The sequence below is a fragment of the Macrobrachium nipponense genome, chromosome 5 (assembly GCF_015104395.2).
Source record: "Macrobrachium nipponense isolate FS-2020 chromosome 5, ASM1510439v2, whole genome shotgun sequence".
In the NCBI taxonomy this organism is placed as follows: domain Eukaryota; kingdom Metazoa; phylum Arthropoda; class Malacostraca; order Decapoda; family Palaemonidae; genus Macrobrachium; species Macrobrachium nipponense.
In genome coordinates this window covers 94303445-94326413 of record NC_061107.1, presented here as the reverse complement: position 1 = coordinate 94326413, position 22969 = coordinate 94303445, and the positions used below count along the sequence as shown (strand labels likewise).

The window sequence follows — 22969 nt, the reverse complement described above, 5'->3', positions numbered from 1 at the left end:
GGATCTAGCTACCGGGAGAAATTGGATCCATTTCAAATCCATAACATATAAAAAGGATTTAGCGATTACAGCAGTGAGGTAGAGATGTATATTTGCGATTTCAGATTAATATGCGCGAGTTTCTTGTTATTTATCAATATTAATTTTTTTTTATTTGTACACGAGCAGATCTTCTCGTCCAGATATGTTTTGTCTGTTCAGTGTTTTTACATGGAAAAAATGATCACAAACTGGTACATCTATTCTTATTCATTTGTTTATTTTGTCATTTCATTGATTCCCTTACTTTTATGTAGAATGCAGATTATCTCTAGTTGTTTTTAATTGACGTCGACGAAATAGAAAATGGAAAATGAAAAAGTGAATCCCTTGTGCTGTTTCTCATTTACTGCAGGTAATGTTTTTGCAAATAATACGATGTTTACTGAAAGTATTATTGTAGTGGATGATGATGCCAAGAACCCTCTGGTCATGTTAAGAAAGCTCATTATGAAATCGGAATTGTATGTATGATATGGAAATGCATTTGTGAATACTTACACAGCCACATACATATTCTCTCTCTCTCTCTCTCTCTCTCTCTCTCTCTCTCTCTCTCTCTCTCTCTCTCCAGGAAACATAAAAATAAACACACATATATTATTAATGTGTTTGTGTGTGTGTGTGTGTGTGTGTTGTGTTTGTGTGGTCAATATGTGGAAGTATTGTGAGTAGTGGCAACAATAATCGAACTAGTTTTCTCGGCTGAATATTTGTCATTTGCACAGACGAGAGAGAGAGAGAGAGAGAGAGAGAGAGAGAGAGAGAGAGAGAGAGAGATATTACACTGGCGCCCGAAAGCATGCGTATGCACCAAAGCTGACACTCAAGTACAGAAATGGCATCGCTTTCGAAAATGACACTTGAAGAGAGGTGAAAGCAAAAGGTCGCCCTTGAAAATATCTTCACAGTGCGCTTGTGGTGATTTCGGCGAAGTGGCTGACAGTAAAAGGACCTGGTAGGGAAAGGGTGAACAAACATAGGGTGATATTACCGTGTTTAGTGTTTTTATGCGGGATTACTTGTCGACTCATCTCATAATAATAATAACAATAATAAAAATGAACAATTAAAAAAATGGGCTTAAAGATACATCAATGAGTTCGAATGGGTTAGTTTAGAAAAATTATGCCAGTGCATCGTGAGACGATGGTAATTTGAGTAATTACTTGAAACCACACATTCAAATTTTGACGCAGTTTTCATTTCAGCGACCCTCACGGAGTTGAGACGAAAGGATAACTTGCTCTCTGCTCCAACAAGCTTTATTAATGAACGCTTTCAAAATATGTCTGCCAACAAGGCGGCCAGAACCAATAGTATATATATACTTACCAAAACTCTAAGGCAAGGCAGATCAAATCGTAACATAAAATAAACAGATTAATTCGAATTAATATATGCGTGTGCATGTATCCACGTATATATATATATATATATATATATATATATATATATATATATATATATATATATATATACATATGTGTGTGTTTGTATGTATGTATGCATGTGTGTTTGGACTTTCTTGTAAAATCAGGAAACATTTCGCACCAAGTTTCCGAAGGTAAATTTATTTGTCGCCATTTCTGAATTAAAGGGAAGGGGCTTCTACGCTGTAAGCATTGACGTCAGAGCAGACGGGAGGAAGAAATGTAGAAAAAGCCTCTTTGCCTTTTTTTTTTTCCATCCACAAACATCTCTTCGTCCATCTAAGTTAAACAACCCCCCCCCCCCCACCCCACCCACCCCACCCCGACACCTCTTCCCCATTTCAAAAATAGTTGTGAGGAAAATAATACTCGGCGGTGCATTATTTAAAAAAACTAAAGGAAGAAAGAAATGAAACCAGGAAAATAATAAAATGCATAAATTTCTCTTGATGAGATTTCGTACGTGAGAGAATCACTCTTGTGCTTGTTTCTCCGTTTCTGCCTGGCGTCTCCTCCTTCCCCCCTCTCCCCCTGTCCTCTCCCTCTCCACACTCCGTCTCTTTCTCCTCACTTCCTTTCGAGATAAAAATGACATGTGCATGATAACAGGTGGAGGAGGATAACACAAATAACCCTAAAATGGAGGAAGAGAAAATGAGGAAGGCTGCAGCGGAGAAGTTTAGACAGAGAAGGTTTTCATTGTTGGCTTTGATCACGTTTCGTTTCTTCTTTGCTGTCGCCTGACTGCAATGTAATTATGCTTATGCTCTCTCTCTCTCTCTCTCTCTCTCTCTCTCTCTCTCTCTCTCTCTCTTAATTACCAGGAAGCAGATCTCTGTAATGATTCTTCCTTTTGTGTCATAGAAATATATATATTATATATATATATATATATATTATATATATATATATATATATATATATATATATATATATATAGAGAGAGAGAGAGAGAGAGAGAGAGAGAGAGAGAGAGAGAGAGAGAGAGAGATATGTAATTGAAATTGTCTGAATGGAAATCGTTGATTCATTAGGTATAAAGGAATAAATATAACAGGGAAGGGGAGAGTTGAGTCGCCCAGTAAGTGAAGGAAAGTACGATCATCTATGTGGAAGGTCTGAAAGGAGGTAAAATCAGGGATAGTATGAAGGGGATGTTATACCAACCCTCCCTTATGGAAGTGAGGTGTGGATGTTGAATGCGAAAGGAAGAAAATAGTTTGGGTCTGTTGGAATGTCATGTTTAGGCAGTAATCTGTGAAGTAAGAGCTCTGGGGTGATGGAAGAAGCAGAGATACGAAGATGAATCAAAAGACGGATCTGCCAGAGAAGTCAAATGAGACCCAGAGAGTGCGTTTAACACTGGTGTCAAGAGGTGTCGGAAGAGAAGGCCCTAGTGTTCAGGAAATATGAGAGTATGCAAGATAGGTGAATGAGCGGCATCTATTAGTAGAGGGTGCCTGTGTAAGTATATGAAAAAGCTGTGGTTGGTGAATTGTATACACACGCACACACACTACACACACACACACACACACACACACACACATATATATATATATATATATATATATATATATATATATATATATATATATCGAGCTACAATGTCCTTTTAATATCTAATTCGCTCTCTACCTCGGAATTAATATATTTTTCATATATGCTTAACCGAAGGGGAATTTTTTCTCGATAATAGATTTACCTGTACTTGGGCGCGAACGTAGATACATTAAAAATCCAGGATCGATATTGTTATATGAATCACGGTAATGTGATATGACTTATATATATATATATATATATATATATATATATATATATATATATATATATATATATGTGTGTGTGTGTGTGTGTGTGTGTGTGTGTGTGTGTGTGTGTGTGTGTGTATAACTCACCATGTTGTGATTAGAACATTTTTAATGTAATAAAAGTGCACACTTATGTAAGCTGTGTATTTAAAAAATTATGTATAACGGAAAAATCAGTACAGCTGATGAGGTCTACTGTGCAAGTAGACGAAAACTCCCGTCTTATGATATACACAGCTTACATAAGTGTGAACTTTTATTACTTCTATATATATATATATTATTATATATATATATATATATACATATATATATATATATATATATATATATATATATATATATATACATATGTGTGTGTGTATGTGTGTGCACTCTTGCTCATCTCGAGTGCAAATACTTGCATGTGTACGTATATTACATGAACAGATTATATGTGACCATCCATTATGTGTTCACGGTTTTATTAACCGTAATGTGACTGCGTAGATATTTCCGATAATACGCATGTATACCCAAGTATACTTACACATATGTTGCGTTGCTCATATTGCCTTTGAAAATTAGATTTTCCTCCTCACCGGTTTCCACTGCGACCCAGAATATTTTTGTCTCTTGGGGCGATGTGCTGATGTGAAAGCAACTCCAAAAAATAACATCCGGGTGTCGAGACTTTGATCTCTCTCTCTCTCTCTCTCTCTCTATTCCCGAGTTAGTTGATAAGACACGTGATCGCTCAATTCGCGTAACTCTTTCTCTCTCCCCAAGTTACCTGTAAGACGTGAGGTCTCCTTATTTGTATAATTCGCTAACTCTCTCTCTCTCTCTCTCTCTCTCTCTCTCTCTCTCTCTCTCTCTGTATATATATATATATATATATATATATATAATATATATATATATATATATATATATATGTATGTATGTATATGTGTGTGTGTGTGTGTGTCTGTCTGTGGTAAGTGATATACCCATACCATCAAAAATTACTGTAATGAAACGAGGAAGTCCAGACGGGCAAATCTCCCCTCCCCACCCCCCACCCCCACCCCCGCTCGAAGTAAAGTACCCTCAATCTGCATACTTGCGTATATAGTGACCAGAGGCGAAAGAGGCTTACCCCGGGTTGGACGACGGCAAATGTAGAGCACCAGCCTAACTCTCGCAGAATAGCCTTTACATATAATATTATGGCCTCACACATATGATAAGTTATTGTACCTTATACAAGTTACACACAAAAAAAAATCCTGATATTAATGGATAACAGCTCAATTGAATAAGTTCCGTATAGCAGTTTATTGGGCATTTTCCGTTCAATAGCAAGATTTCCCTTTGGAAGATAAAAAAAAATAGTATCTTCTGCGATTCTATTGAAATCAAAATTACCATTCGTGCTTAGGCATGAACTCGATATACACATGATTGTGTCCGCATGTGTAAGTGTTACTAAGGCTTACATATATTTACAGTCAAGACCAAGTATCCTTCTTCCCACAGTTATTTTATTTTACCCTAAATTATGTATTTCCTCAGCGTATAATTCCTTTGAAAACATCTTTGGGTACTCCAGATTATATTTCCGAGAAATAAGACGCTCACACAAAAGAGATAAAATCTTTCAAATTTCTGTCTCTCTCTTAAGTTTTTATTTTTTAAAGTCTCGGGTAATATTTTCTGTTGAAAATGTCGTACAAGATTAAAATGGAAAAATAACCCTCAAGTGTATTGACAAGTGAGGCTGAGGAGTTCCTCTCGTGTAGCGTGTCCAGTTTTTTTTTTTTTTTTTTTTTTTTGCTCTCTTGTTGTGTTTCTGTTTGTCTTTATTCAAGTTGCTTGTGTTTTTTATTGTTTTTTTGTTGTTGTTGATGTTAAAGTGCTTTTTTATGGATTTGTAATATGCTTGGGAATTTCATTTTCTTTCTTTGCTTTTGCTATCATTTTGTTTGTAGGAGTTTTTGCTCTCAATTAAATATTAGTAACGAGTAGAAAAAGTTATGTGAAATCAATTTATATTGTACATGTGCTGCACAAGGCACTTGTGAGTGTATATAAGTATAAAAGAAACCGAGAGAGAGAGAGAGAGAGAGAGAGAGAGAGAGAGAGAGAGAGAGAGAGACCATATAAAGTTCACCAGTTTGTCATATAAAGAGTGTTCCACCGAAAGGGTATATACAGCTTTCCGGTTTCTCGGAAAGTCTTCAGAACTGAAACTGCTAGATCTACGCCCTTTCTTCTCATGTATACACTTTTACACTCTTGCGCTGCTTTCTGCTGTTGCTCTTTACTATCCCTTCTCCACACTCCTTTTGCGACTAGTTTTCTTACCCTACAACTTTGTATATACATCTACCATCTTTTTTGAGACTTCTTGCGTCATGCAGTCCAAAACGACGTAGAACTGCTGTCAGCGCAAAGATAGCCAGCGTTGCCATAGTGGCAACATTAACTCGCGTGGCAGCAAGAATTGAGGCCTCATATAGTAGTAGTATGTCGTTTCCTTCTACATACTTGCAAGATGTGTGAACTTTTACCTGCGCTTATAGCTGAATACTTACACCATACTTTAGTTCTTTTGGTGGCCGCGAGTTCGATTCTCTAGCATTCCATTGAGGAGTGAGAGATGTCTATTTCTGGTTCCATGCAACGTAAAAACACAATACAAACAAACAAAGAAACACATCGTTATGGTGAAATTCTGGTTGCGCTCTCTTTACACGTGGATGTGTGTTTGTTTGTGTAATGATTGTGTGTATCTTCACTGAAATATTGTCCTAATAACAGCAATGTTGATTGGAAGTGAATGCTTATCTGGTGTATATCTTTATTACATACATGTTTATAGAACTGGAGTGAAAAGGAAAGGAATCATTATTTTCATGAGTGAGCTCAGAGCTCTGCTGGTGCCCCTTGGCGACGGTAAGATTTTGGAATAACGAAGTCAATTAACTGTACCGCTGAATGCTCCCTGGGTAGTCTAGTGGAATCTCATTGAACGCCCACGAATAAGTGGCCCCGGAGATCTTTGCTTCATGATTTCGCCTTGTTTGTCATGCCTTCGCATAATTAGAAGATTTTTTTTACGGCTTTTTGAAAAGGAAATGATTCAATTATCTATATTAGTGTATTTGTTTCCTGAAACATTGAGTGACGGTATGGTTCTCTTCCCGGGGTTTTTGAAAATGATAAGCTAGCTGTAATTTTGTCGTGTATGAAAATATAGTATATATATATGTATATTATATATGTGTGTGTGTTATACTTACATACATATATATGCATTAAGCTACGAATGTCCTTTGACAACCAGTTCCCTCTACCTCGGAATTAACATATATGAAAATATATTAATTCCGAGGTAGAGCAAATTGGATATTAATGGACATTAAATTTTGTAGCTTAATGCATCTATATGAAACATGGTGATGTGATAAAAATTCATATATGTATATATATATATGTGTGTGTATGTGTGTTTTCTGTTTTTATGAACTCACATATGAAGTCAGTATTACTGTTGTATTTCCATTCATCAGTAAATGGAATTATAATTATAAACTACGTTTCGTTAACAACTGCAAATTATCAATGTTTTTTTTTCTTAAATGTAACCTACGTGAATTGTAATCATATTACGGTCGCATCGATTTGAAGAGAATCTGTTTTGTCTCTCCTCAGGATCCTAAAGCGTCGACTGACATCAACGACAGCGACCCAGACCCGATGCCACGGGACAACGGCGACAACAGACACGGCACTCGCTGCGCTGGTGAGGTCGCCGCCGTCGCCTTCAACGACTACTGCGGCGTTGGCGTCGCCTACAACAGCAGCGTTGGAGGTGAGAACGTTCGCACTTACAAGTTCGTCGAGTTCGTTGTTCATTGAGCATCTCGTTTTTTTTCTCGTTTTCTATTGTGTGTTCACCCTTCGGATGGAACAGAATTAGGCCGAGCCAAGCGCTGGAACCTATGAGGTCATTCAGCGCTGTAATTGAAATTTACAGTAAAGATTCAGAGCTGTAGTTGAAATTGACGGTAAAGATTCAGCGCTGTAATTGAAATTGACAATAATGATTCAGCGCTGTAATTGAAATTGACAGTAAAAACGCTTGAAAGGTGTAACAGGAGGAACACCTCGCAGATGCACTATGAATATATTGGTAGGAGTGGGTGGAAAGTAACACGGAAGAAAAGAATATGAACGGAGGCACAGTAAAACAATGAAAAGGGTTGCAGCTAGGAGCTGAAGGGTTCAGTTTTCGATATTTGTTGAAGTGATGTGTAATGGCCCTGAATTTAAAGGTAATTCTGCAGATTATTTTCCTGCCTATACTGTTTTTGTTTATTTTTGTGTTTGTTATTTTTATTATACGCCAGTTCTAATTTCTTAGGCAATTGTGGATTTGTCTTTATTTCGCATTTATGTAACTTTGTATTGTTAAGTCAGACAGGTTGCCTAATATAGAAAAGGCTCTCTCTCTCTCTCTCTCTCTCTCTCTCTCTCTCTCTCTCTCCTCTCTCTCTCTCTCTCTGTTTCTACTGGCACACGCTTGCACACACACACACACACTCAAGTACATTGTATATATATATATGTATATATATATATATATATATATATATATATATATATATGAGGAAAGGGAAACTCCTATCTTAATATGAACATTTTCATACCAAGTGTCATTAATATACTTGTCTCTGACATAGTAGCATAGACGTACTGTACCCCCGGTCTCTCTCTCTCTCTCTCTCTCTCTCTCTCTCCTCTCTCTCTCTCTCTCTCTCTCGCTCTCTCTCTCTGTCCTACACGCACACGCTTGCACACACACACACACACAAGTACATTGTTATATATATATATATATATATATATATATATATATATATATATATATATATATATATCAAATGTCATTGATAAACTTGTCTCTGACATAGTAGCATAGACATACTGTACCCCCGCCCCCCCCCCCTCATCTCTCTCTCTCTCTTATAAGGTTATTTTGAAGTAAAGGTTAGAATAATAAGAGCATACAATACTAAAATTAGATATCCTAATTTTCAGCGAGTAATTGATTTTAATAACATTCTTAAACAGTAATTTCGCCAAATTTGATTCATTATTTATATTCCCAGCATGATTGTAATATTTATTTTACTTATTTTTCTTTTCCTCAAGGCATTTTACTCTGCTTTTGCACCTTAAAATGCTTACGTTATTAAGATGATTATTATTGGTTATGGTTTAATCATCTTTTCATTGCAGGCTTATTACGCTCAGCCTTTGGATAGTAAAATGTTTAAATTATGGAAATTAACGGTTGCACCTAATCATCCTTCCTTTTCAGGGGTGAGGATGCTGGACGGTACTGTTAATGATGCTGTGGAGGCGAGAGCCATCTCTCTGAATCCAGATCACATCGACATTTACTCAGCCTCCTGGGGGCCTGAAGACGATGGCAAGACTGTGGACGGACCTGGTCCACTGGCCAAGAGAGCCTTCATCAATGGAGTCATTCGGGTACAGTGATTTCCTTTCTTATCCTTTTTATTCATTTATTCATTGATTTTTTTCTGTCTCTCGCACTAGAAAAACATTTTGAAGTAAAGGGTGGAAAAATAAAGGTATGTAATACTAACACTATATTTACTCATTCTAGACGAGTATCAAATTTGAATCCCATTTATAAAGGGACACTTCGCCGTAGTTGATTTATCATTTATATTCCCAGCAATTATTATATAATGTTTATCTGTTTATTAATTTATTAATGTGTTTTTACTTTTACCTCCTCTTACTTCTTCCTATTGAACATCATATTCCTTGGAAGTTTGGATTTCAAGTCAGTTGCCCCTTTGGTGGGCTTGTTCCATGTGAATAGGTTTCATCTTCTGAATATTAATTAATGATAATAATTGTTGATATACACATGTTTTCGTCAAAAGGAAAACCGAGAGAAAATGAAATCAGCAGGGATAGGAGAAAAGTTGTTTAATATTATATATATATATATATATATATATATATATATATATATATATATATATATGTGTGTGTGTGTGTGTGTGTGTGTGTGTGTGTGTGTGTGTTGTTGTGTGTGTTGTGTGTGTGTGTACAGTGATATTTTTCATATTAACAAATATTAAACATAGGAATGTCGTTTAATATCTGGTTAACTCTACCTCGGGAAAAACGTACACTTTATGGGGAATGAATAACGTCTGGCCGTTCCTGATTTCCTTCCCGTCCATTGGACGTGGTTTCGATCCCATGAGGGGACGAAATTATTATCAACTAAAAACAAAAATTCCCCCTTCGGTACATATATGAAAATATATCAATTCCAAGGTAGAGCGAATTAGATATTAAAGGCATTTGTAGCTCGAATGATCCATATGAATCACGGTGATGTGATAATTATATATATATATATATATATATATATATATATATATATATATATATGTATGTATGTGATATATATATATATATATATATATATATATATATATATATATATATATATATATATTATTCTTGGATCTACTATCAAACCGGTACCGTCAATCACCTTTATAGAAGTGTTTCCTTGTTTTCTTTAGAGTGATTAACAAAATAGATATTATAAGTTACAAATACATTTAATACCGGTATAAATATAGTTATGAATAGCAAAATGATAATGATGATGCCCGTAATGACTTTTTAGATTTTCTGTGAATAAAAATATTTCTGTTCACATTTCCTCATTTTTTATTATTTTGATAGTAACTCATGGGGTTTTATTCATAAGATTTAATAACAAGAACAGAAAGAAGAACAACAAAAACCACAATGTAGTTTTCCCGAGTAAGCGAAAATAAAGTAAAATGCCGGTATCTGTTCGTCCGGAAACTGTGAACTTTGTTGCTCTGCATTGATTATGTTTTTTGTCAGTTTATTTTAATAAAAGATGTATCGTAATTCTCAGATTTGCGAAAAAATAACTGTGTGGTTACTTGAGCAAACTTAATATTTATTATGTCAATCACTATAAATATTTCATGCGGTAAATATTGAGCAGTAATTTTTGACAAAGTTGTGATGACAGGACATTGTTGTCAATCACTTTTGTTTACAAGTGGTCGTGGTGATAGCAAGGAGTATATTATTCATGCAGTGATGATGCGTGTTTATTAAGGATGGTACAGTCAGCAGTGGATATTGATAATATTAGTCGTGGTTATTCATATTTGAGTGTTGGTGGTTTACCTACCTATATTGTTATTAACGAACGTTGAGCAATAACCTACAGGTGAAGATGATCAGTGGTGGTAGGCGTATCTGGTAGTTAAGGTTGGGTACTTTTCTTTTCGACAAGCACATGAATGGTGGAGGTGATAAGCAGTGCTGGTAAATTATCCGAGAGGTGAAAGCATGAAACATACGAGTAGGCTATGAGGTTTGGGGTTCGCAGCATTTTTCAGTTTGTCCTAGATTAGGCCTGCTAATATTGGGGTAGTATATACCTGATATACCTACCCTAAAATATAGTGTACTATATATATATATATATATATATATATCTATATGTATGGTATGTATATATGTGTGTATACTATATATATATGTATATAATTTAATTATATTATTAATAATATAGAATATATATATATATATGTAGTGTGTGTGTGTGTACAGTCATGTTACAAAGTATTGCATCAGTTGCCGTAATTTTCAACAAATAGGTAGGCTGTAGGGCCTATATATGTATACACACACACACACACACACACACACACACACACACACACACACACATATATATATATATATATATATATATATATATATATATATATATATATATATATATGGAAGTATTCAGCAAGCGGTATCTGGCAACTATTCACCTGGCTGCGTAGGTGCATGATGTGCTGTGGTGACAGAATAAGTTTCTGTTAATTGGTTACAGGTTGCCGTAGTGCAAGATCCGTTTCTTTCACACGAATGGCTAACTAAAATAAAAAACCAAGTCAATCTCTAATGTCATATGTTTTTGCAGGCGAGCTAAATAAAATTGTTTAAGGTAAACTAGAAAATTTATCACTCTTTCTTGTGTTTCTATTTAATAATTGTGGTATTAATTTTTCTTGAAACTCGGCCCAACTATCCTTTTGGAACATCATCTATAGGAACATCATCTAAAGAAAAGTCAATATATTCTTTTGAACGAAATTTAATAAAAACAACTGTGAATTATGTTTATCCCTTATAGTTAGTAAGAGTGCAGTTTCTAGCCAGTTTCAGTCTATGAATGCTATTCACATCCTGATATGTAGTGTAACTCCCAAAAGAACTGATGACTCCATTCATGCATGATGTTAACAGTTTCGATCAATCTAGGGGTATGCCCCGTAGGGGGGTAATACCACCAATACACTTTATGTGGTTCAATGTAGGCATTACTTAAAGTTCTTTGCAGAGTCCCTTCTGCCCCTAGCTGCAACTGCTTTCATTCCCTTTACTGTACCTCCTTTCATATCTTTCTTCCATCTTACATTCTACTCTTGCCCAACAATTAATTCATAGCACAACTGCGAGGCTTTCCTCCCATTACACCTTTCAAACCTTTTCACTGTCAATTTCCGTTCCCCCAGTGCCTGGCATTATGCCTAAACCCATAAATTAATCAATCTAGGCCTGGTGACTCACATTAAACCATTCATTTATATAAAAAGAAATAAAAAACAATATTTCCAATTTCCTTCTCTGGTATATCTGAATTATCTTCTATTTATTAAAAATATTCTGTCATTTTGACTTTATTTATGATATTAAAAAGAAAATTGGCTTATGTAAGATTTATAAGTTATTGTGCATCAACACCAGTCTCCTCAAAATTTGGTGTTCCAAGCGTGCCAACCGAACTACACAATTCAATGTATTTCACCACCCTTCAGTCAAGCGACATGTATTTCTATTAATTTAAGTAAGTTATATATAAATTATTTAATAATTTTGATAGATTTCATATGCTAACTTGAAATAACATTTTTTTGTTCTTTTAAAGACAGATCTTTAAACAAACGGTAACCTGATAACATTAGATAAGCCATACTCTACTCACGTATTTTTTGCATAAAATTATCATTATACAGATGATAATCCGTTGACTTGGTTTGTAGGCCTGTTCTTACCTAAACATAATTAAATATTTCATAACGATTCGGAAAAAACACTTAAAAATTTGCATCAAGCAAGGTTCTCCATGCAGTTTTACTTTTTACTTGTGATAATAGATTCCAATTTTTATATTATAAAAATTTTTCTGAAACTAATTATTGTATGGAAAATAAAAAAGACAAATGAGCCAAACGATATATTTCGTAAAGTGATGCAATATATATATATATATGTTGTTGGGTCAAATGTAATGCCTGAGATGTCACATGATCATGTATAGACTATAACATGTCACTCTCCCTTCCTGTGTATGAGCTTACACGAATAAATGTATAAAAACATTCTGGTACAGTAGTAGTACTCATTTTTCCCCATAAGCTAATACCTGACTACATATAGAAAAGAAAAGCTTGAAGTCTGTCATGCCATTCCCTTTCGAATATGTGAATCATGCATAATTATATATATATATATATATATATATATATATATATATATATTATATATATATATATATATATATATATATAAAATCTTGATTCCCTACTAAACTTTACCAAACTTAAATATGTGAGAACAAACAGAGATCCTATTTTTGGATTCAAAATTATTTGGGTTAACCTCACTTCTGTCATCCAGGGCATGAGTTCGAATCCAATCCAACTATGAAAGGTAGTCTGTTGAATTGGATTAGAACTCATGCACCAGGTGATTGAGTTAGGTTAACCAAAATCAATCAGATCCAAAGATAGGATCTCTGTTCTCACATGTTTCAGTTTGGTAGTGTTTAGCATACCTAACAGTGTGTCAGGGAATCAAGACCATATATATATATATATATATATATATATATATATATATATATATATATATATATATATATATATATATATATATATATGTATATATATATATATATATATATACATATATATTTCACATATACAAAAGGGTACTTTGTGATAGACTTCAAGCTTTTTTTCGTTTAAGCTCATAGACAGGAAGGGAGAGTGACATTGTTATTGTCTGAAAGGGTTACATGATCATGTGACATCCCGGCCATTATATCTGACCAACGGCATAAAGACATAGTACATATATTTATCATCACCTCTCCCTTTCAAATTTGAGGGGTGAAAAACCACTGATCCCTTTATCATCAATTGTGAATGCATGATGTATGTCACTATTTTTGTGCTGCGTTTATTGGAATGGTAATGGGCTTTCAGTTTATGGAATATTAAAGGTGGTTTTGTATTAACAAAACAATTTAGGGGTACTCTTACTTATATTAATAACATGCAGTTGAAAATGTTCATAAATGTTGCGTTATTGAACATAGGATATTTTTCACTAGTAATGTTTGTTTATTGTTCATTGGTGAACATTGTTTTTGGGTTTCATATGCAATATAGAGCCGCCCCCCCCCCCCCCCCCTTACATTGCTGCTTATATAAAGTATGTGGACTGGTGTTTTTATTTATTTATTTATTTTTTGCGTGGATTGTATTATATAGTGTCAAATTTTAACAATGCAGTTTTGCATATATTTTGATTACTGAATCATGATGATATGTAAGGATGCATACACGTTTGCTTCAGTGACCAATGAATTGTTTTGTAATAAAACAATATATAAGCATTCTGAAAGTTCTATTTCTGCAAATTATTGACAAGTTTGTCATTTGTTGTGTTTTGTTCCCCACACACAAAAATATATATATATCTATATATATATATATATATATATATATATATATTATATATATATATATATATATATATATATATATATATATATATATATTGATATATATGTGTATGTATTTAATGCATAAATATTATATGTATATATAATATATATAGTATCCAGTATAGTATCCAGGTGTAGTATTCAGTAGACCAGTTACGTATTTGGAAAAGACTAGAGGAATGTTAGGAAGGAATGCTGACAGCATAAAGAGAGAGTAAAGTTAAATCATTATAGCATTTGATTATGAAAAGATAAAATCTTTGCCTGTCTACCTAACTAGAACCATACCTAATGGAGGCTTTCATGAAACCATATATATCTATATATATATATATATATATATATATTATATATATATATATGGATATATGAAAAATTATCACATCACTGTGATTCATATAAATCATTCGAGCTACAAATGTCCTTTAATATCTAATTCGCTCTACCTCGGAATTGATATATTTTCATAAATGTACCGAAGGGGGAATTTTTAGTTGATAATAATTTCGTCCCCTCATGGGATCGAGCCACAGTCCAACGGACAGGCACGAAATCAGGACCGACATTGACGTTACCGATTCGGCTAATCGATAACGTCAATGTCGGTCCTGATTTCGTGCCTGGACGGTGGTTCGATCCCATGAGGGGGCGAAATTATTATCAACTAAAAAATTTCCCTTCGGTACATATATGAAAATATATCAATTCTGAGGTAGAGCGAATTAGATATTAAAGGATATTTTAAAGGATTTTGTAGCTCGAATGATATATATGTGTGTGTGTGTAATGGTCGTGTGTATATATATATATAATATATATATATATATATAAATGTATATATATGTGTGTGTATATAATATAAATATATATATAATATATATATATCTATATATATATATATATAATATAATAATATTTATATTTATATAGTAATATATATATATTATATATATTAATATATCCTATTCAATTATATATTGATCTTGTGTGTGTGGTGTATATATAAATCCCTTATTCTATTCATCTCTCTATTTTCTCTTATTCTATATCTGTCTCTAAAACCTCTCCCTCTATCTATCTTTTTGTGGTTGTTGTGTACTAAATATATATTATATATATATCTTACTATATATATATATATATATATATATATATAAATATATATATCTATAGTCGCAAGTATAAAAGGCCCATTAAAACTTTGGTTTAAAGCCAATGTAATGAATGACAGAAGAAGTTGCATTGGCAAAATATGCAGTGGGAGGTATGCCCTTAGGTGATGCCTGGGGTCACCACTAAGCTGTCATTGGTTCTGTTAATTATCTTTATCCGCTTCATCGTTGCCTTAAGGAAGATATTGTCTATATGGTCAGAGTCCCAGGCTCCTTTGGAAAGTTGATCCTATTATCTTGTTGTTTTATCAGTGAAGATTCTACCACTGACATTTGTATTGACAGCTGCTCTTGTATAGAATTTGGGATGAGTTCCAATCCATGGTATGGTTCATATTATTTATATAATGGAAAATTGCCGAACTATGTTGTCTTGCTGAACGGTCACGTTGAGTTAATCTTTCCAAGAGGGATTTACATGTGAATCCAAGATTAACTCAACATAAACGCTCAGTTAGATATGAACAACATAGGTTGGCAATTTTCCATCATATAAATAACAGGAACCACGCATTGGATTGGAACTCATCCCGAATTTTGTACAAGAGCTACTGTCGATAAAAATATCAGATGGTAGAATCTTCACTGATAAAACAGCAAGATGATAGGATCAACCATTCCAATGGAGCCTGGGACTCTGACCATATAGACAATATCTTCCTTAAGGCAATGATAAAGCAAATTAAGACAATTACTAGAGCCAATGTTTGCATAGAGGTGACCCCAGGTATCACCGAAGGGTATATCTCCACTATATATTTCACCAATGCAACTTCTTCTGTCATTCACTACTTGTAAGGGTGGAAATTAGTCCACCGAAGTATAGTCCTTAGCTTTAAACCAGAGCTTTAATGGGTCTTTTATACTTGAGATGTATCCTGTTTTAACAAAAGAATTTATTTACATTATATATAGTATATATATAATATATGAATGTATCCAGTATAGTATCCAGGTGCAGTATTCAGTTGACCAGTTATTTGGAAAAAACTAGAAGAATTTTAGGAAGGAATGCTGATAGCATACATAGGAAGTAAAATTAAATAATTATAGTATTTGATTATGAAAAGATAAAATCTTTGCCTGTCTCCCTAACTATAACCATACCTATCACAGGATTTAATGTAACTCGAAAGCCTATCTGCCTAACTATAACCATACCTAGTAGAGGTTTTAATGAAACAAAATATTTTTCATGGTATTGATACGATCTGTTTAATCAGGGACGACATGGCAAAGGTTCCATTTTCGTGTGGGCTTCTGGAAATGGTGGTAGACATACAGACAACTGCAACTGTGATGGATATACAAACTCTATATTTACTCTATCCATCTCATCAGCATCCCAAAGGGGGCAAGTATACTTTTATAATAAACAGTTCTTAGTAAGTTTTGCAAGTGTTATTATTTCCATTACTAACAAATTTGCTGTTATAAGGTAAAAAATCTTACAACTCTTCAAATCCATTGTCCTTGGAAGTTTTTCAATAAAGTAATTTTATAAAATTTGCTTTTGGATGTAAGCAGTATTTTTGTACAAAATTTTACCATCTTATGCAAGTGGCAACTGCTTTCACAACTTCTAAATGTTCCAATATTATGTTAACTACTAGTTCCCAGTATTCATTTTACTAATATTCCCATAGCTGCTTCAGATTATTTCTCATATTTATAACTACCAAGACCTCCATAATTTTCTGAATTGCTTTTGATTGTATCAAAGATTTAGCAGCTCAGATTAAAAACTTTTGAAGGCACAATTAGCCCCTAAATATTGCTGATAATCATTCATTTTTTATCAAAGGTACAAGCCTTGGTACCTAGAAGAATGTTCCTCAACTCTTGCCACAACATACAGCTCAGGCACTCCTGGTGTTGATGCTAGTGTTGCTACAGTAGATATGGATGGAGACCTCAGGGCTGAGCATATATGTACAATTGAACATACAGGTATGTTACATTCTTGCAAGTTTATTTTAATCTCTCTCTCTCTCTCTCTCTCTCTCTCTCTCTCTCTCTCTCTCTCTCTCTCTCTCTCTCTCTCCTAATATGTCATGTTAAAATTTCCAGGAAGAGCACTACTAACACAGATAAGTTTGGTGTTGAAAGAAGAATATGAGAATAGACTTTTTCACTTAAGTTTTCAGAAACTCCCTGGTAAAAAGTAGTAAGTGATAATTGCTTTTAGTTGGCAGGTTATGCATAGTAACAGCAGTTAGAGTAAAAGCTGTAAACTAAAACCACCAGCAAAGTTAAAAGGAGGTTTTATTTTCACATATGTTTCTTAATCTTTTGTCATATCGGTTGTGCATTTGTAGGATATCTCAAAGAACAGGTGAACAGATCTTGAACCATAGGATGGAAACATTTAACCTGTGGCACCTTGTTGGAAGGGAATTTATGTTTTCACCTATGCCTGTACATGGGTTTATCCTGATATCAAAATGATTGTAGAGAAATTTATTAAACTTGGCAGATAAGTTTATGTGAATTTCTCAAGACATTCAACTATTGGGGGAAATGAGTGTACAGTTGATGATTCTTGCCATTGAAACTATTATGTAATACATTATGAAAGAGTAGGATTTCCTGTCTTTTAAATATTTCGCAATACATGCATATTTGTGGCATTATGATGAAAATTCCATGGTAACTGATTTTACTAAACTCCACCTTTTAAGGTCAAAGGTTAAGGTAAAAAAATTAAAAAGTTTATATGTTTATTGTCATGTAAGGCAAAAAATGGTCTCATGTTTACTGTAGTTCACTGTGGAAGTATGTCCTCAACTGAATGCTCATGTTTAAATTCTTTCAGACTTAAACCTGGGAAAATCACACTCATAGTTTCATTCAGCAAATAATGATCATAATTTTCATTAATTTTTTGTAGGAGTTCATTTATTTACTGTTTATAACTCTGGCGGAGATATGCACTTTAGTGGGTGCTCTTGTTTATAATGTTATACCACAGCCAGAGACACTGCTAGAGACAATTCCATACAGTATAATAATGTATTTGTAATACTACATAGTGTATTGACATTTATGTCTAATTTATTAAGAATCTTAATATTACTATTTTTGTATGTTATGCTAACATACAATGAAAATCCAGGTATTACTGACAGGTTTTGACCTGCTTTCCTTGAAATGGAGGTATGGTATTTGGTAAGTTTTCATTTTTAACATAAAAAAACTGATTGATTACATATTTTCAAGAACTTTCTTTCGCCTTACTCCCCTCCCCAAAAAATGCAACGATAAGAAAAAAATTTATATACAAGTCTATGATTGACTAATTATTTGGTTTTTGATTCACCCTATGGGTAAGCAATGTCCATGATTGACTAATTAGTTGGTTCTTGATTCACCTCTATGTGTAAGCAGTAATTTAAGAAGTAAAAGGCAAATTATGTTGGCATTCAAAGACACTATAGCAGGAAAAGATTAATCCAAATCATTTCAGTTTTTGTAGTGTCCTTGAGGTTACTTATTTACTATACATACTTACCATTAAACACAATGAAAGGAAAGATTGATGTTGAAAACTAGTGGTGGATTAATGGAATTCTTCTTTTCCTTTTGTTTTCCCAGTTTTTATTACTTACTATGTATTCATTATAAAGATGATTTATCACTTCTTTTAAAGAAAATGAGAACTGGTATGGAAAACAAGTAAGGTTTTATATTTTAGGTTTTGGTTTAGTTGGTGTGCTAGATTATCCACCCTATCTAACTCCATATAACTGGAAATGAAAATCAAGTTATTGCACATTTAGCTCATACATCACACAGTTTTTAAACAGTTAATAGATTTTCTCTAAAGTGCTACAAATGAGCCCGTCATAACTTACTTTAATGTTTAAATGTTATCATGATTAATTTTTTTACTACATTGTTGATGTGGAAATTCATGAATTATATCATTGGTTTTGATTAAGTTAAGATTTGAATTTTCTTTCATTTGTTGGGACCATATTGATTAAGGGCTGCAAAATTTCTTATTCTGCTTTCAATAGAGGTTCTAATTTTTGGTCTGATCGGTTTTATATTTTTCTCTCTTTTAGGAACTAGTGCATCTGCCCCATTAGCTGCTGGCATTTGTGCCTTGGCCTTAGAGGCCAATCCTGACCTTACTTGGAGGGACATGCAACACATTGTTGTCATGACTTCTCGGTATGAGCCCCTAAGACAAGAAGATGGATGGTTTACTAATGGTGTAGGACGAAGAGGTTGGTGTCTTGAGTTTTTGTTTCGATTTTTAATCATGATATTTAATACACATCATTTAGTACAGTATTGCCAATGACAAAGTACAGGTGGAGTATTATTAGATATTGCACTATATCTATATCTTTTAACTGTCAAGTAATGGTCAAATACTATACTGCTGTAAGGTAAATACAGATATGTCATATGTTGTTGCTTTGCTGTGCTAAGGTAATTGCTTAATACTGTAGTTTAGTGTAAGTTTTTTATGAAATGAAATACATAATGGTAGTTTACCATTATTCTATTGGAAGGAATATACATACATTTTATAAATTATTATACTGTAGTACAGCAATACTTTACAGGACTGTAGAAATGCTTGCAAAATATAATAATTGTCATTTAGTCAGCTTTGTCTTGCGTATGGGGTAACAAGATTTGCTTCAAAGATGCATTGCATACATATGTTTAAAAAAAATTTTTTTTTTATTTTGGCTTCATTCAGGTTGATATGTATTTTTTTATTGATTCATTTTTAATGTTAATATTTAAAACTGTTTGCCTAGCTGTTTTGTGGGTTCTTTTGACATTTTTTTTAACACAAAAGCATGTATTAAACCATTTTTTATTCAAGGTATAACCACATTTTGATTTTAGGTGAAAGTTTATGATGTTCTCCTAATTTATATATTTACTGTATTATATAGTTTTGTATTTGAAAGACTGCCTTTTCCCTGCAGTAATTAAGAAACTCCTTTTAGTAAATTAGGCCTTACACATAAATATAGTTATGTAACTTGTGCACCTTGGTTGGTGTAAGTACTTTAATTTTTTGTGGAATAAAGATGTATAACATCATACAGATATACAATGTACTATTGTGCAGAACTAATCAGTATGAATGCCAGTGGAAGGCACTTACTCAAAATGGGTCCTGAGAGTTTATAATCTTTATTTTATACCTTACATTATTGTGCATATCACCCATAGTACTGAATGGAACTGTGTACTGTACTGTGTTGATATGGGTTATTTTTATCTGCTTTATTTAACAGTCTTTTAATAATGCATGCTGCAATTAGTGTACAATTTTTGTTATGCTTCAAAACCAGTAACAATGTACGATAAATTAATATCTTTAAAATATTTTCTTGCTATTTTTTGCTTAACAATTGCAGTTGAGTGTCAATTTAATACTGTTTGTTTGATGTGTCATGAAATATTTGATATCATAAAATATTTCCCTAAATATTGTATGCAATTATGAATTTCTTGTTTCTTTTGAATCACACTTAGTTGACTATTGCATAGTTTCCACTTTAAATGTATATTAGTAAAATAGGCTGGCTATCTTTAGCATTTTGATGCATGCTTTGCTTGCTGTGGAGAGAATTGTTCAGTGTTCTTTTGTTGTAGCCTGATAAATGTTGCTTTTTTGAATTAGCAAGCTGTAGCAATGTGTTCCAAGCATGATGGAACTGCCAGCCATAAACAAGACTCGAGACATAGTTGATGTTGACAGATTTGACAAGCATGTGTGCAACACTCCAGCAACTTCAGTTTGGACACTGAGAACATAAACAGATCATACTTACTGAAGGTAAAGTAAGTGTTGACTCGATTTGGGCCATTTGACTTGTTGTGGAGTAAAACTGTAATGTAAGGCATGTAATGGTACTCAGTTACTCATAATTTTGACAGGAACTGGTAAGGGATATTCATACGGTGACTAAAAGTGTATGAGTAGCATGTCAGAAGAACTGGTGATAGGAGTTCTATGAAATGGGGTTCATGATTGTAGGGTTGTTTCGATTAAAAGCAGTTAAGTATTCTTATACTAAAGAAATTAAATAGAATATTGAGTTTGATGTTGGAAATGTCTCATGAGACAGGAATGCCAGTAAATAGGATTATCTAGGAGCATGCAGTCCTATTTACAATTTTTTCCCCAAGTTTAGTAATAGGAAGCCAAGATCTCTGTTGATATGATTTTTTACATTAATATATGGAGCTGTACTGTACAAGCAGCACAAGGTGTAGTGAAGATTATTTCATACTTTCAGATTTTATTTTAACAATCTGGTGAAGCAGTTATGCTTGCTTTAAATTTTGCAATGTACATTATGAAGATTAAATAATATAGGAGGAATAAGAGTTTATAGTTCATGTAATATTAATGTCTGGTTTTATCATTTCTATCCAGTAACAATTTTGGATTTCACAAAAATTAAGATATGTATTAGTGCTAAGGTTAGTGTCATTGCAAAATAGAAAAGGGCTGTTTGTTTTCCATAATGATTTAATTTAACAAGTGTTGTAAAACTCAATATGGACATGAAGATCCTAATTATTGTTTCCAGTTTTTCATATATAACTGCTGATGTACAAAAATAAAGTCTTGGTTTTCAAAGATAGGTCTTTGATTACTGTGAAGAATGTTGTCATTACAGAAATAAAACAATTTTCTTTGTCTGCCAAGTAGTAGTCATACTTGTAGTAGTCATACTTTTCAGGCTTCTAATAGGGATATTTTAAGAACATCAAATGTCTTATAGTTTGAGGACTGTTGAAAGACTTTTGAAGTGTTTAGTTCATTATGTGAGGGGATTAATCACTGCACATTTTGAGTGCTCTTCAGAAAATGAGGCATGAAAGGCAGGAATCCAGTGTTTACAGAAAAGGCATTTATCTTTGTCATATTCTAATTATGACTAAGTGTGCATCCAGTAATAGTTTGAATGTTTGTTAAGGGACTGTTGATGTTGTAAAAAATACCTTTTTGTGATTGTAAATCCAACTAGACAACCGATAAATTTAAATTAATACAATATGTGAGAAATGCAGTAACATTTTTGTGCTTTTCCAGTAAGTCACAAATTTGGCTATGGACTAATGGATGCTGGGAAGCTTGTTGAACTTGCTGAGAAGTGGACAACTGTACCTCCCCAGCATGTATGCCAGAGTTCTAAAGACAGAACTCAAAAGTAAGTTTGTTGTACTGTTCTGACCATGTAAAAATTTGCAAAGCTTAGGTTAGTTGTATAAGTTTAGCAGTTTAGCAAATATTTACTAAATAAGATACGTATGTTTTTTCTGTTAAGGGTCTCTAACCCAGCAGCATAAAATTTAAAAAATTTTGTTTTAATAGTTAAATTCAATTACTGTACAGCTTTGATTTGCTAATGATGAATACTTTGGCATAATTTTTGTCATATTTTGAGATTCCAACCTCTCCACTCTTAAATATTAGCCTTTTTACCATGCACTTAGTATCTCAGTTTGATTATTCATAATTTTGCACTGAAATGAGAAAAGGATGCTGATCATATTTTTTAAGTTAAACATGCACATTACTTATAAGTAGTTAAATACTGTTTT

General features: G+C 33.3%; 1 protein-coding gene across 2 annotated transcripts in view; it reads left to right on the top strand.

Annotated features, from left to right (window-relative positions):
• LOC135215519 (furin-like protease 2) overlaps positions 1 to 22969 on the top strand; it is a 579194-nt gene that overhangs the window by 532590 nt on the left and 23635 nt on the right. For both annotated transcript variants that reach the window (XM_064250340.1, XM_064250339.1), the window contains exons 5-10: positions 6965 to 7124; positions 8637 to 8809; positions 16603 to 16733; positions 17184 to 17329; positions 19447 to 19611; positions 22458 to 22575. In XM_064250340.1, the coding sequence (XP_064106410.1) occupies positions 6965 to 7124; positions 8637 to 8809; positions 16603 to 16733; positions 17184 to 17329; positions 19447 to 19611; positions 22458 to 22575 (893 nt within the window). The remainder of the gene's footprint in view (positions 1 to 6964; positions 7125 to 8636; positions 8810 to 16602; positions 16734 to 17183; positions 17330 to 19446; positions 19612 to 22457; positions 22576 to 22969) is intronic.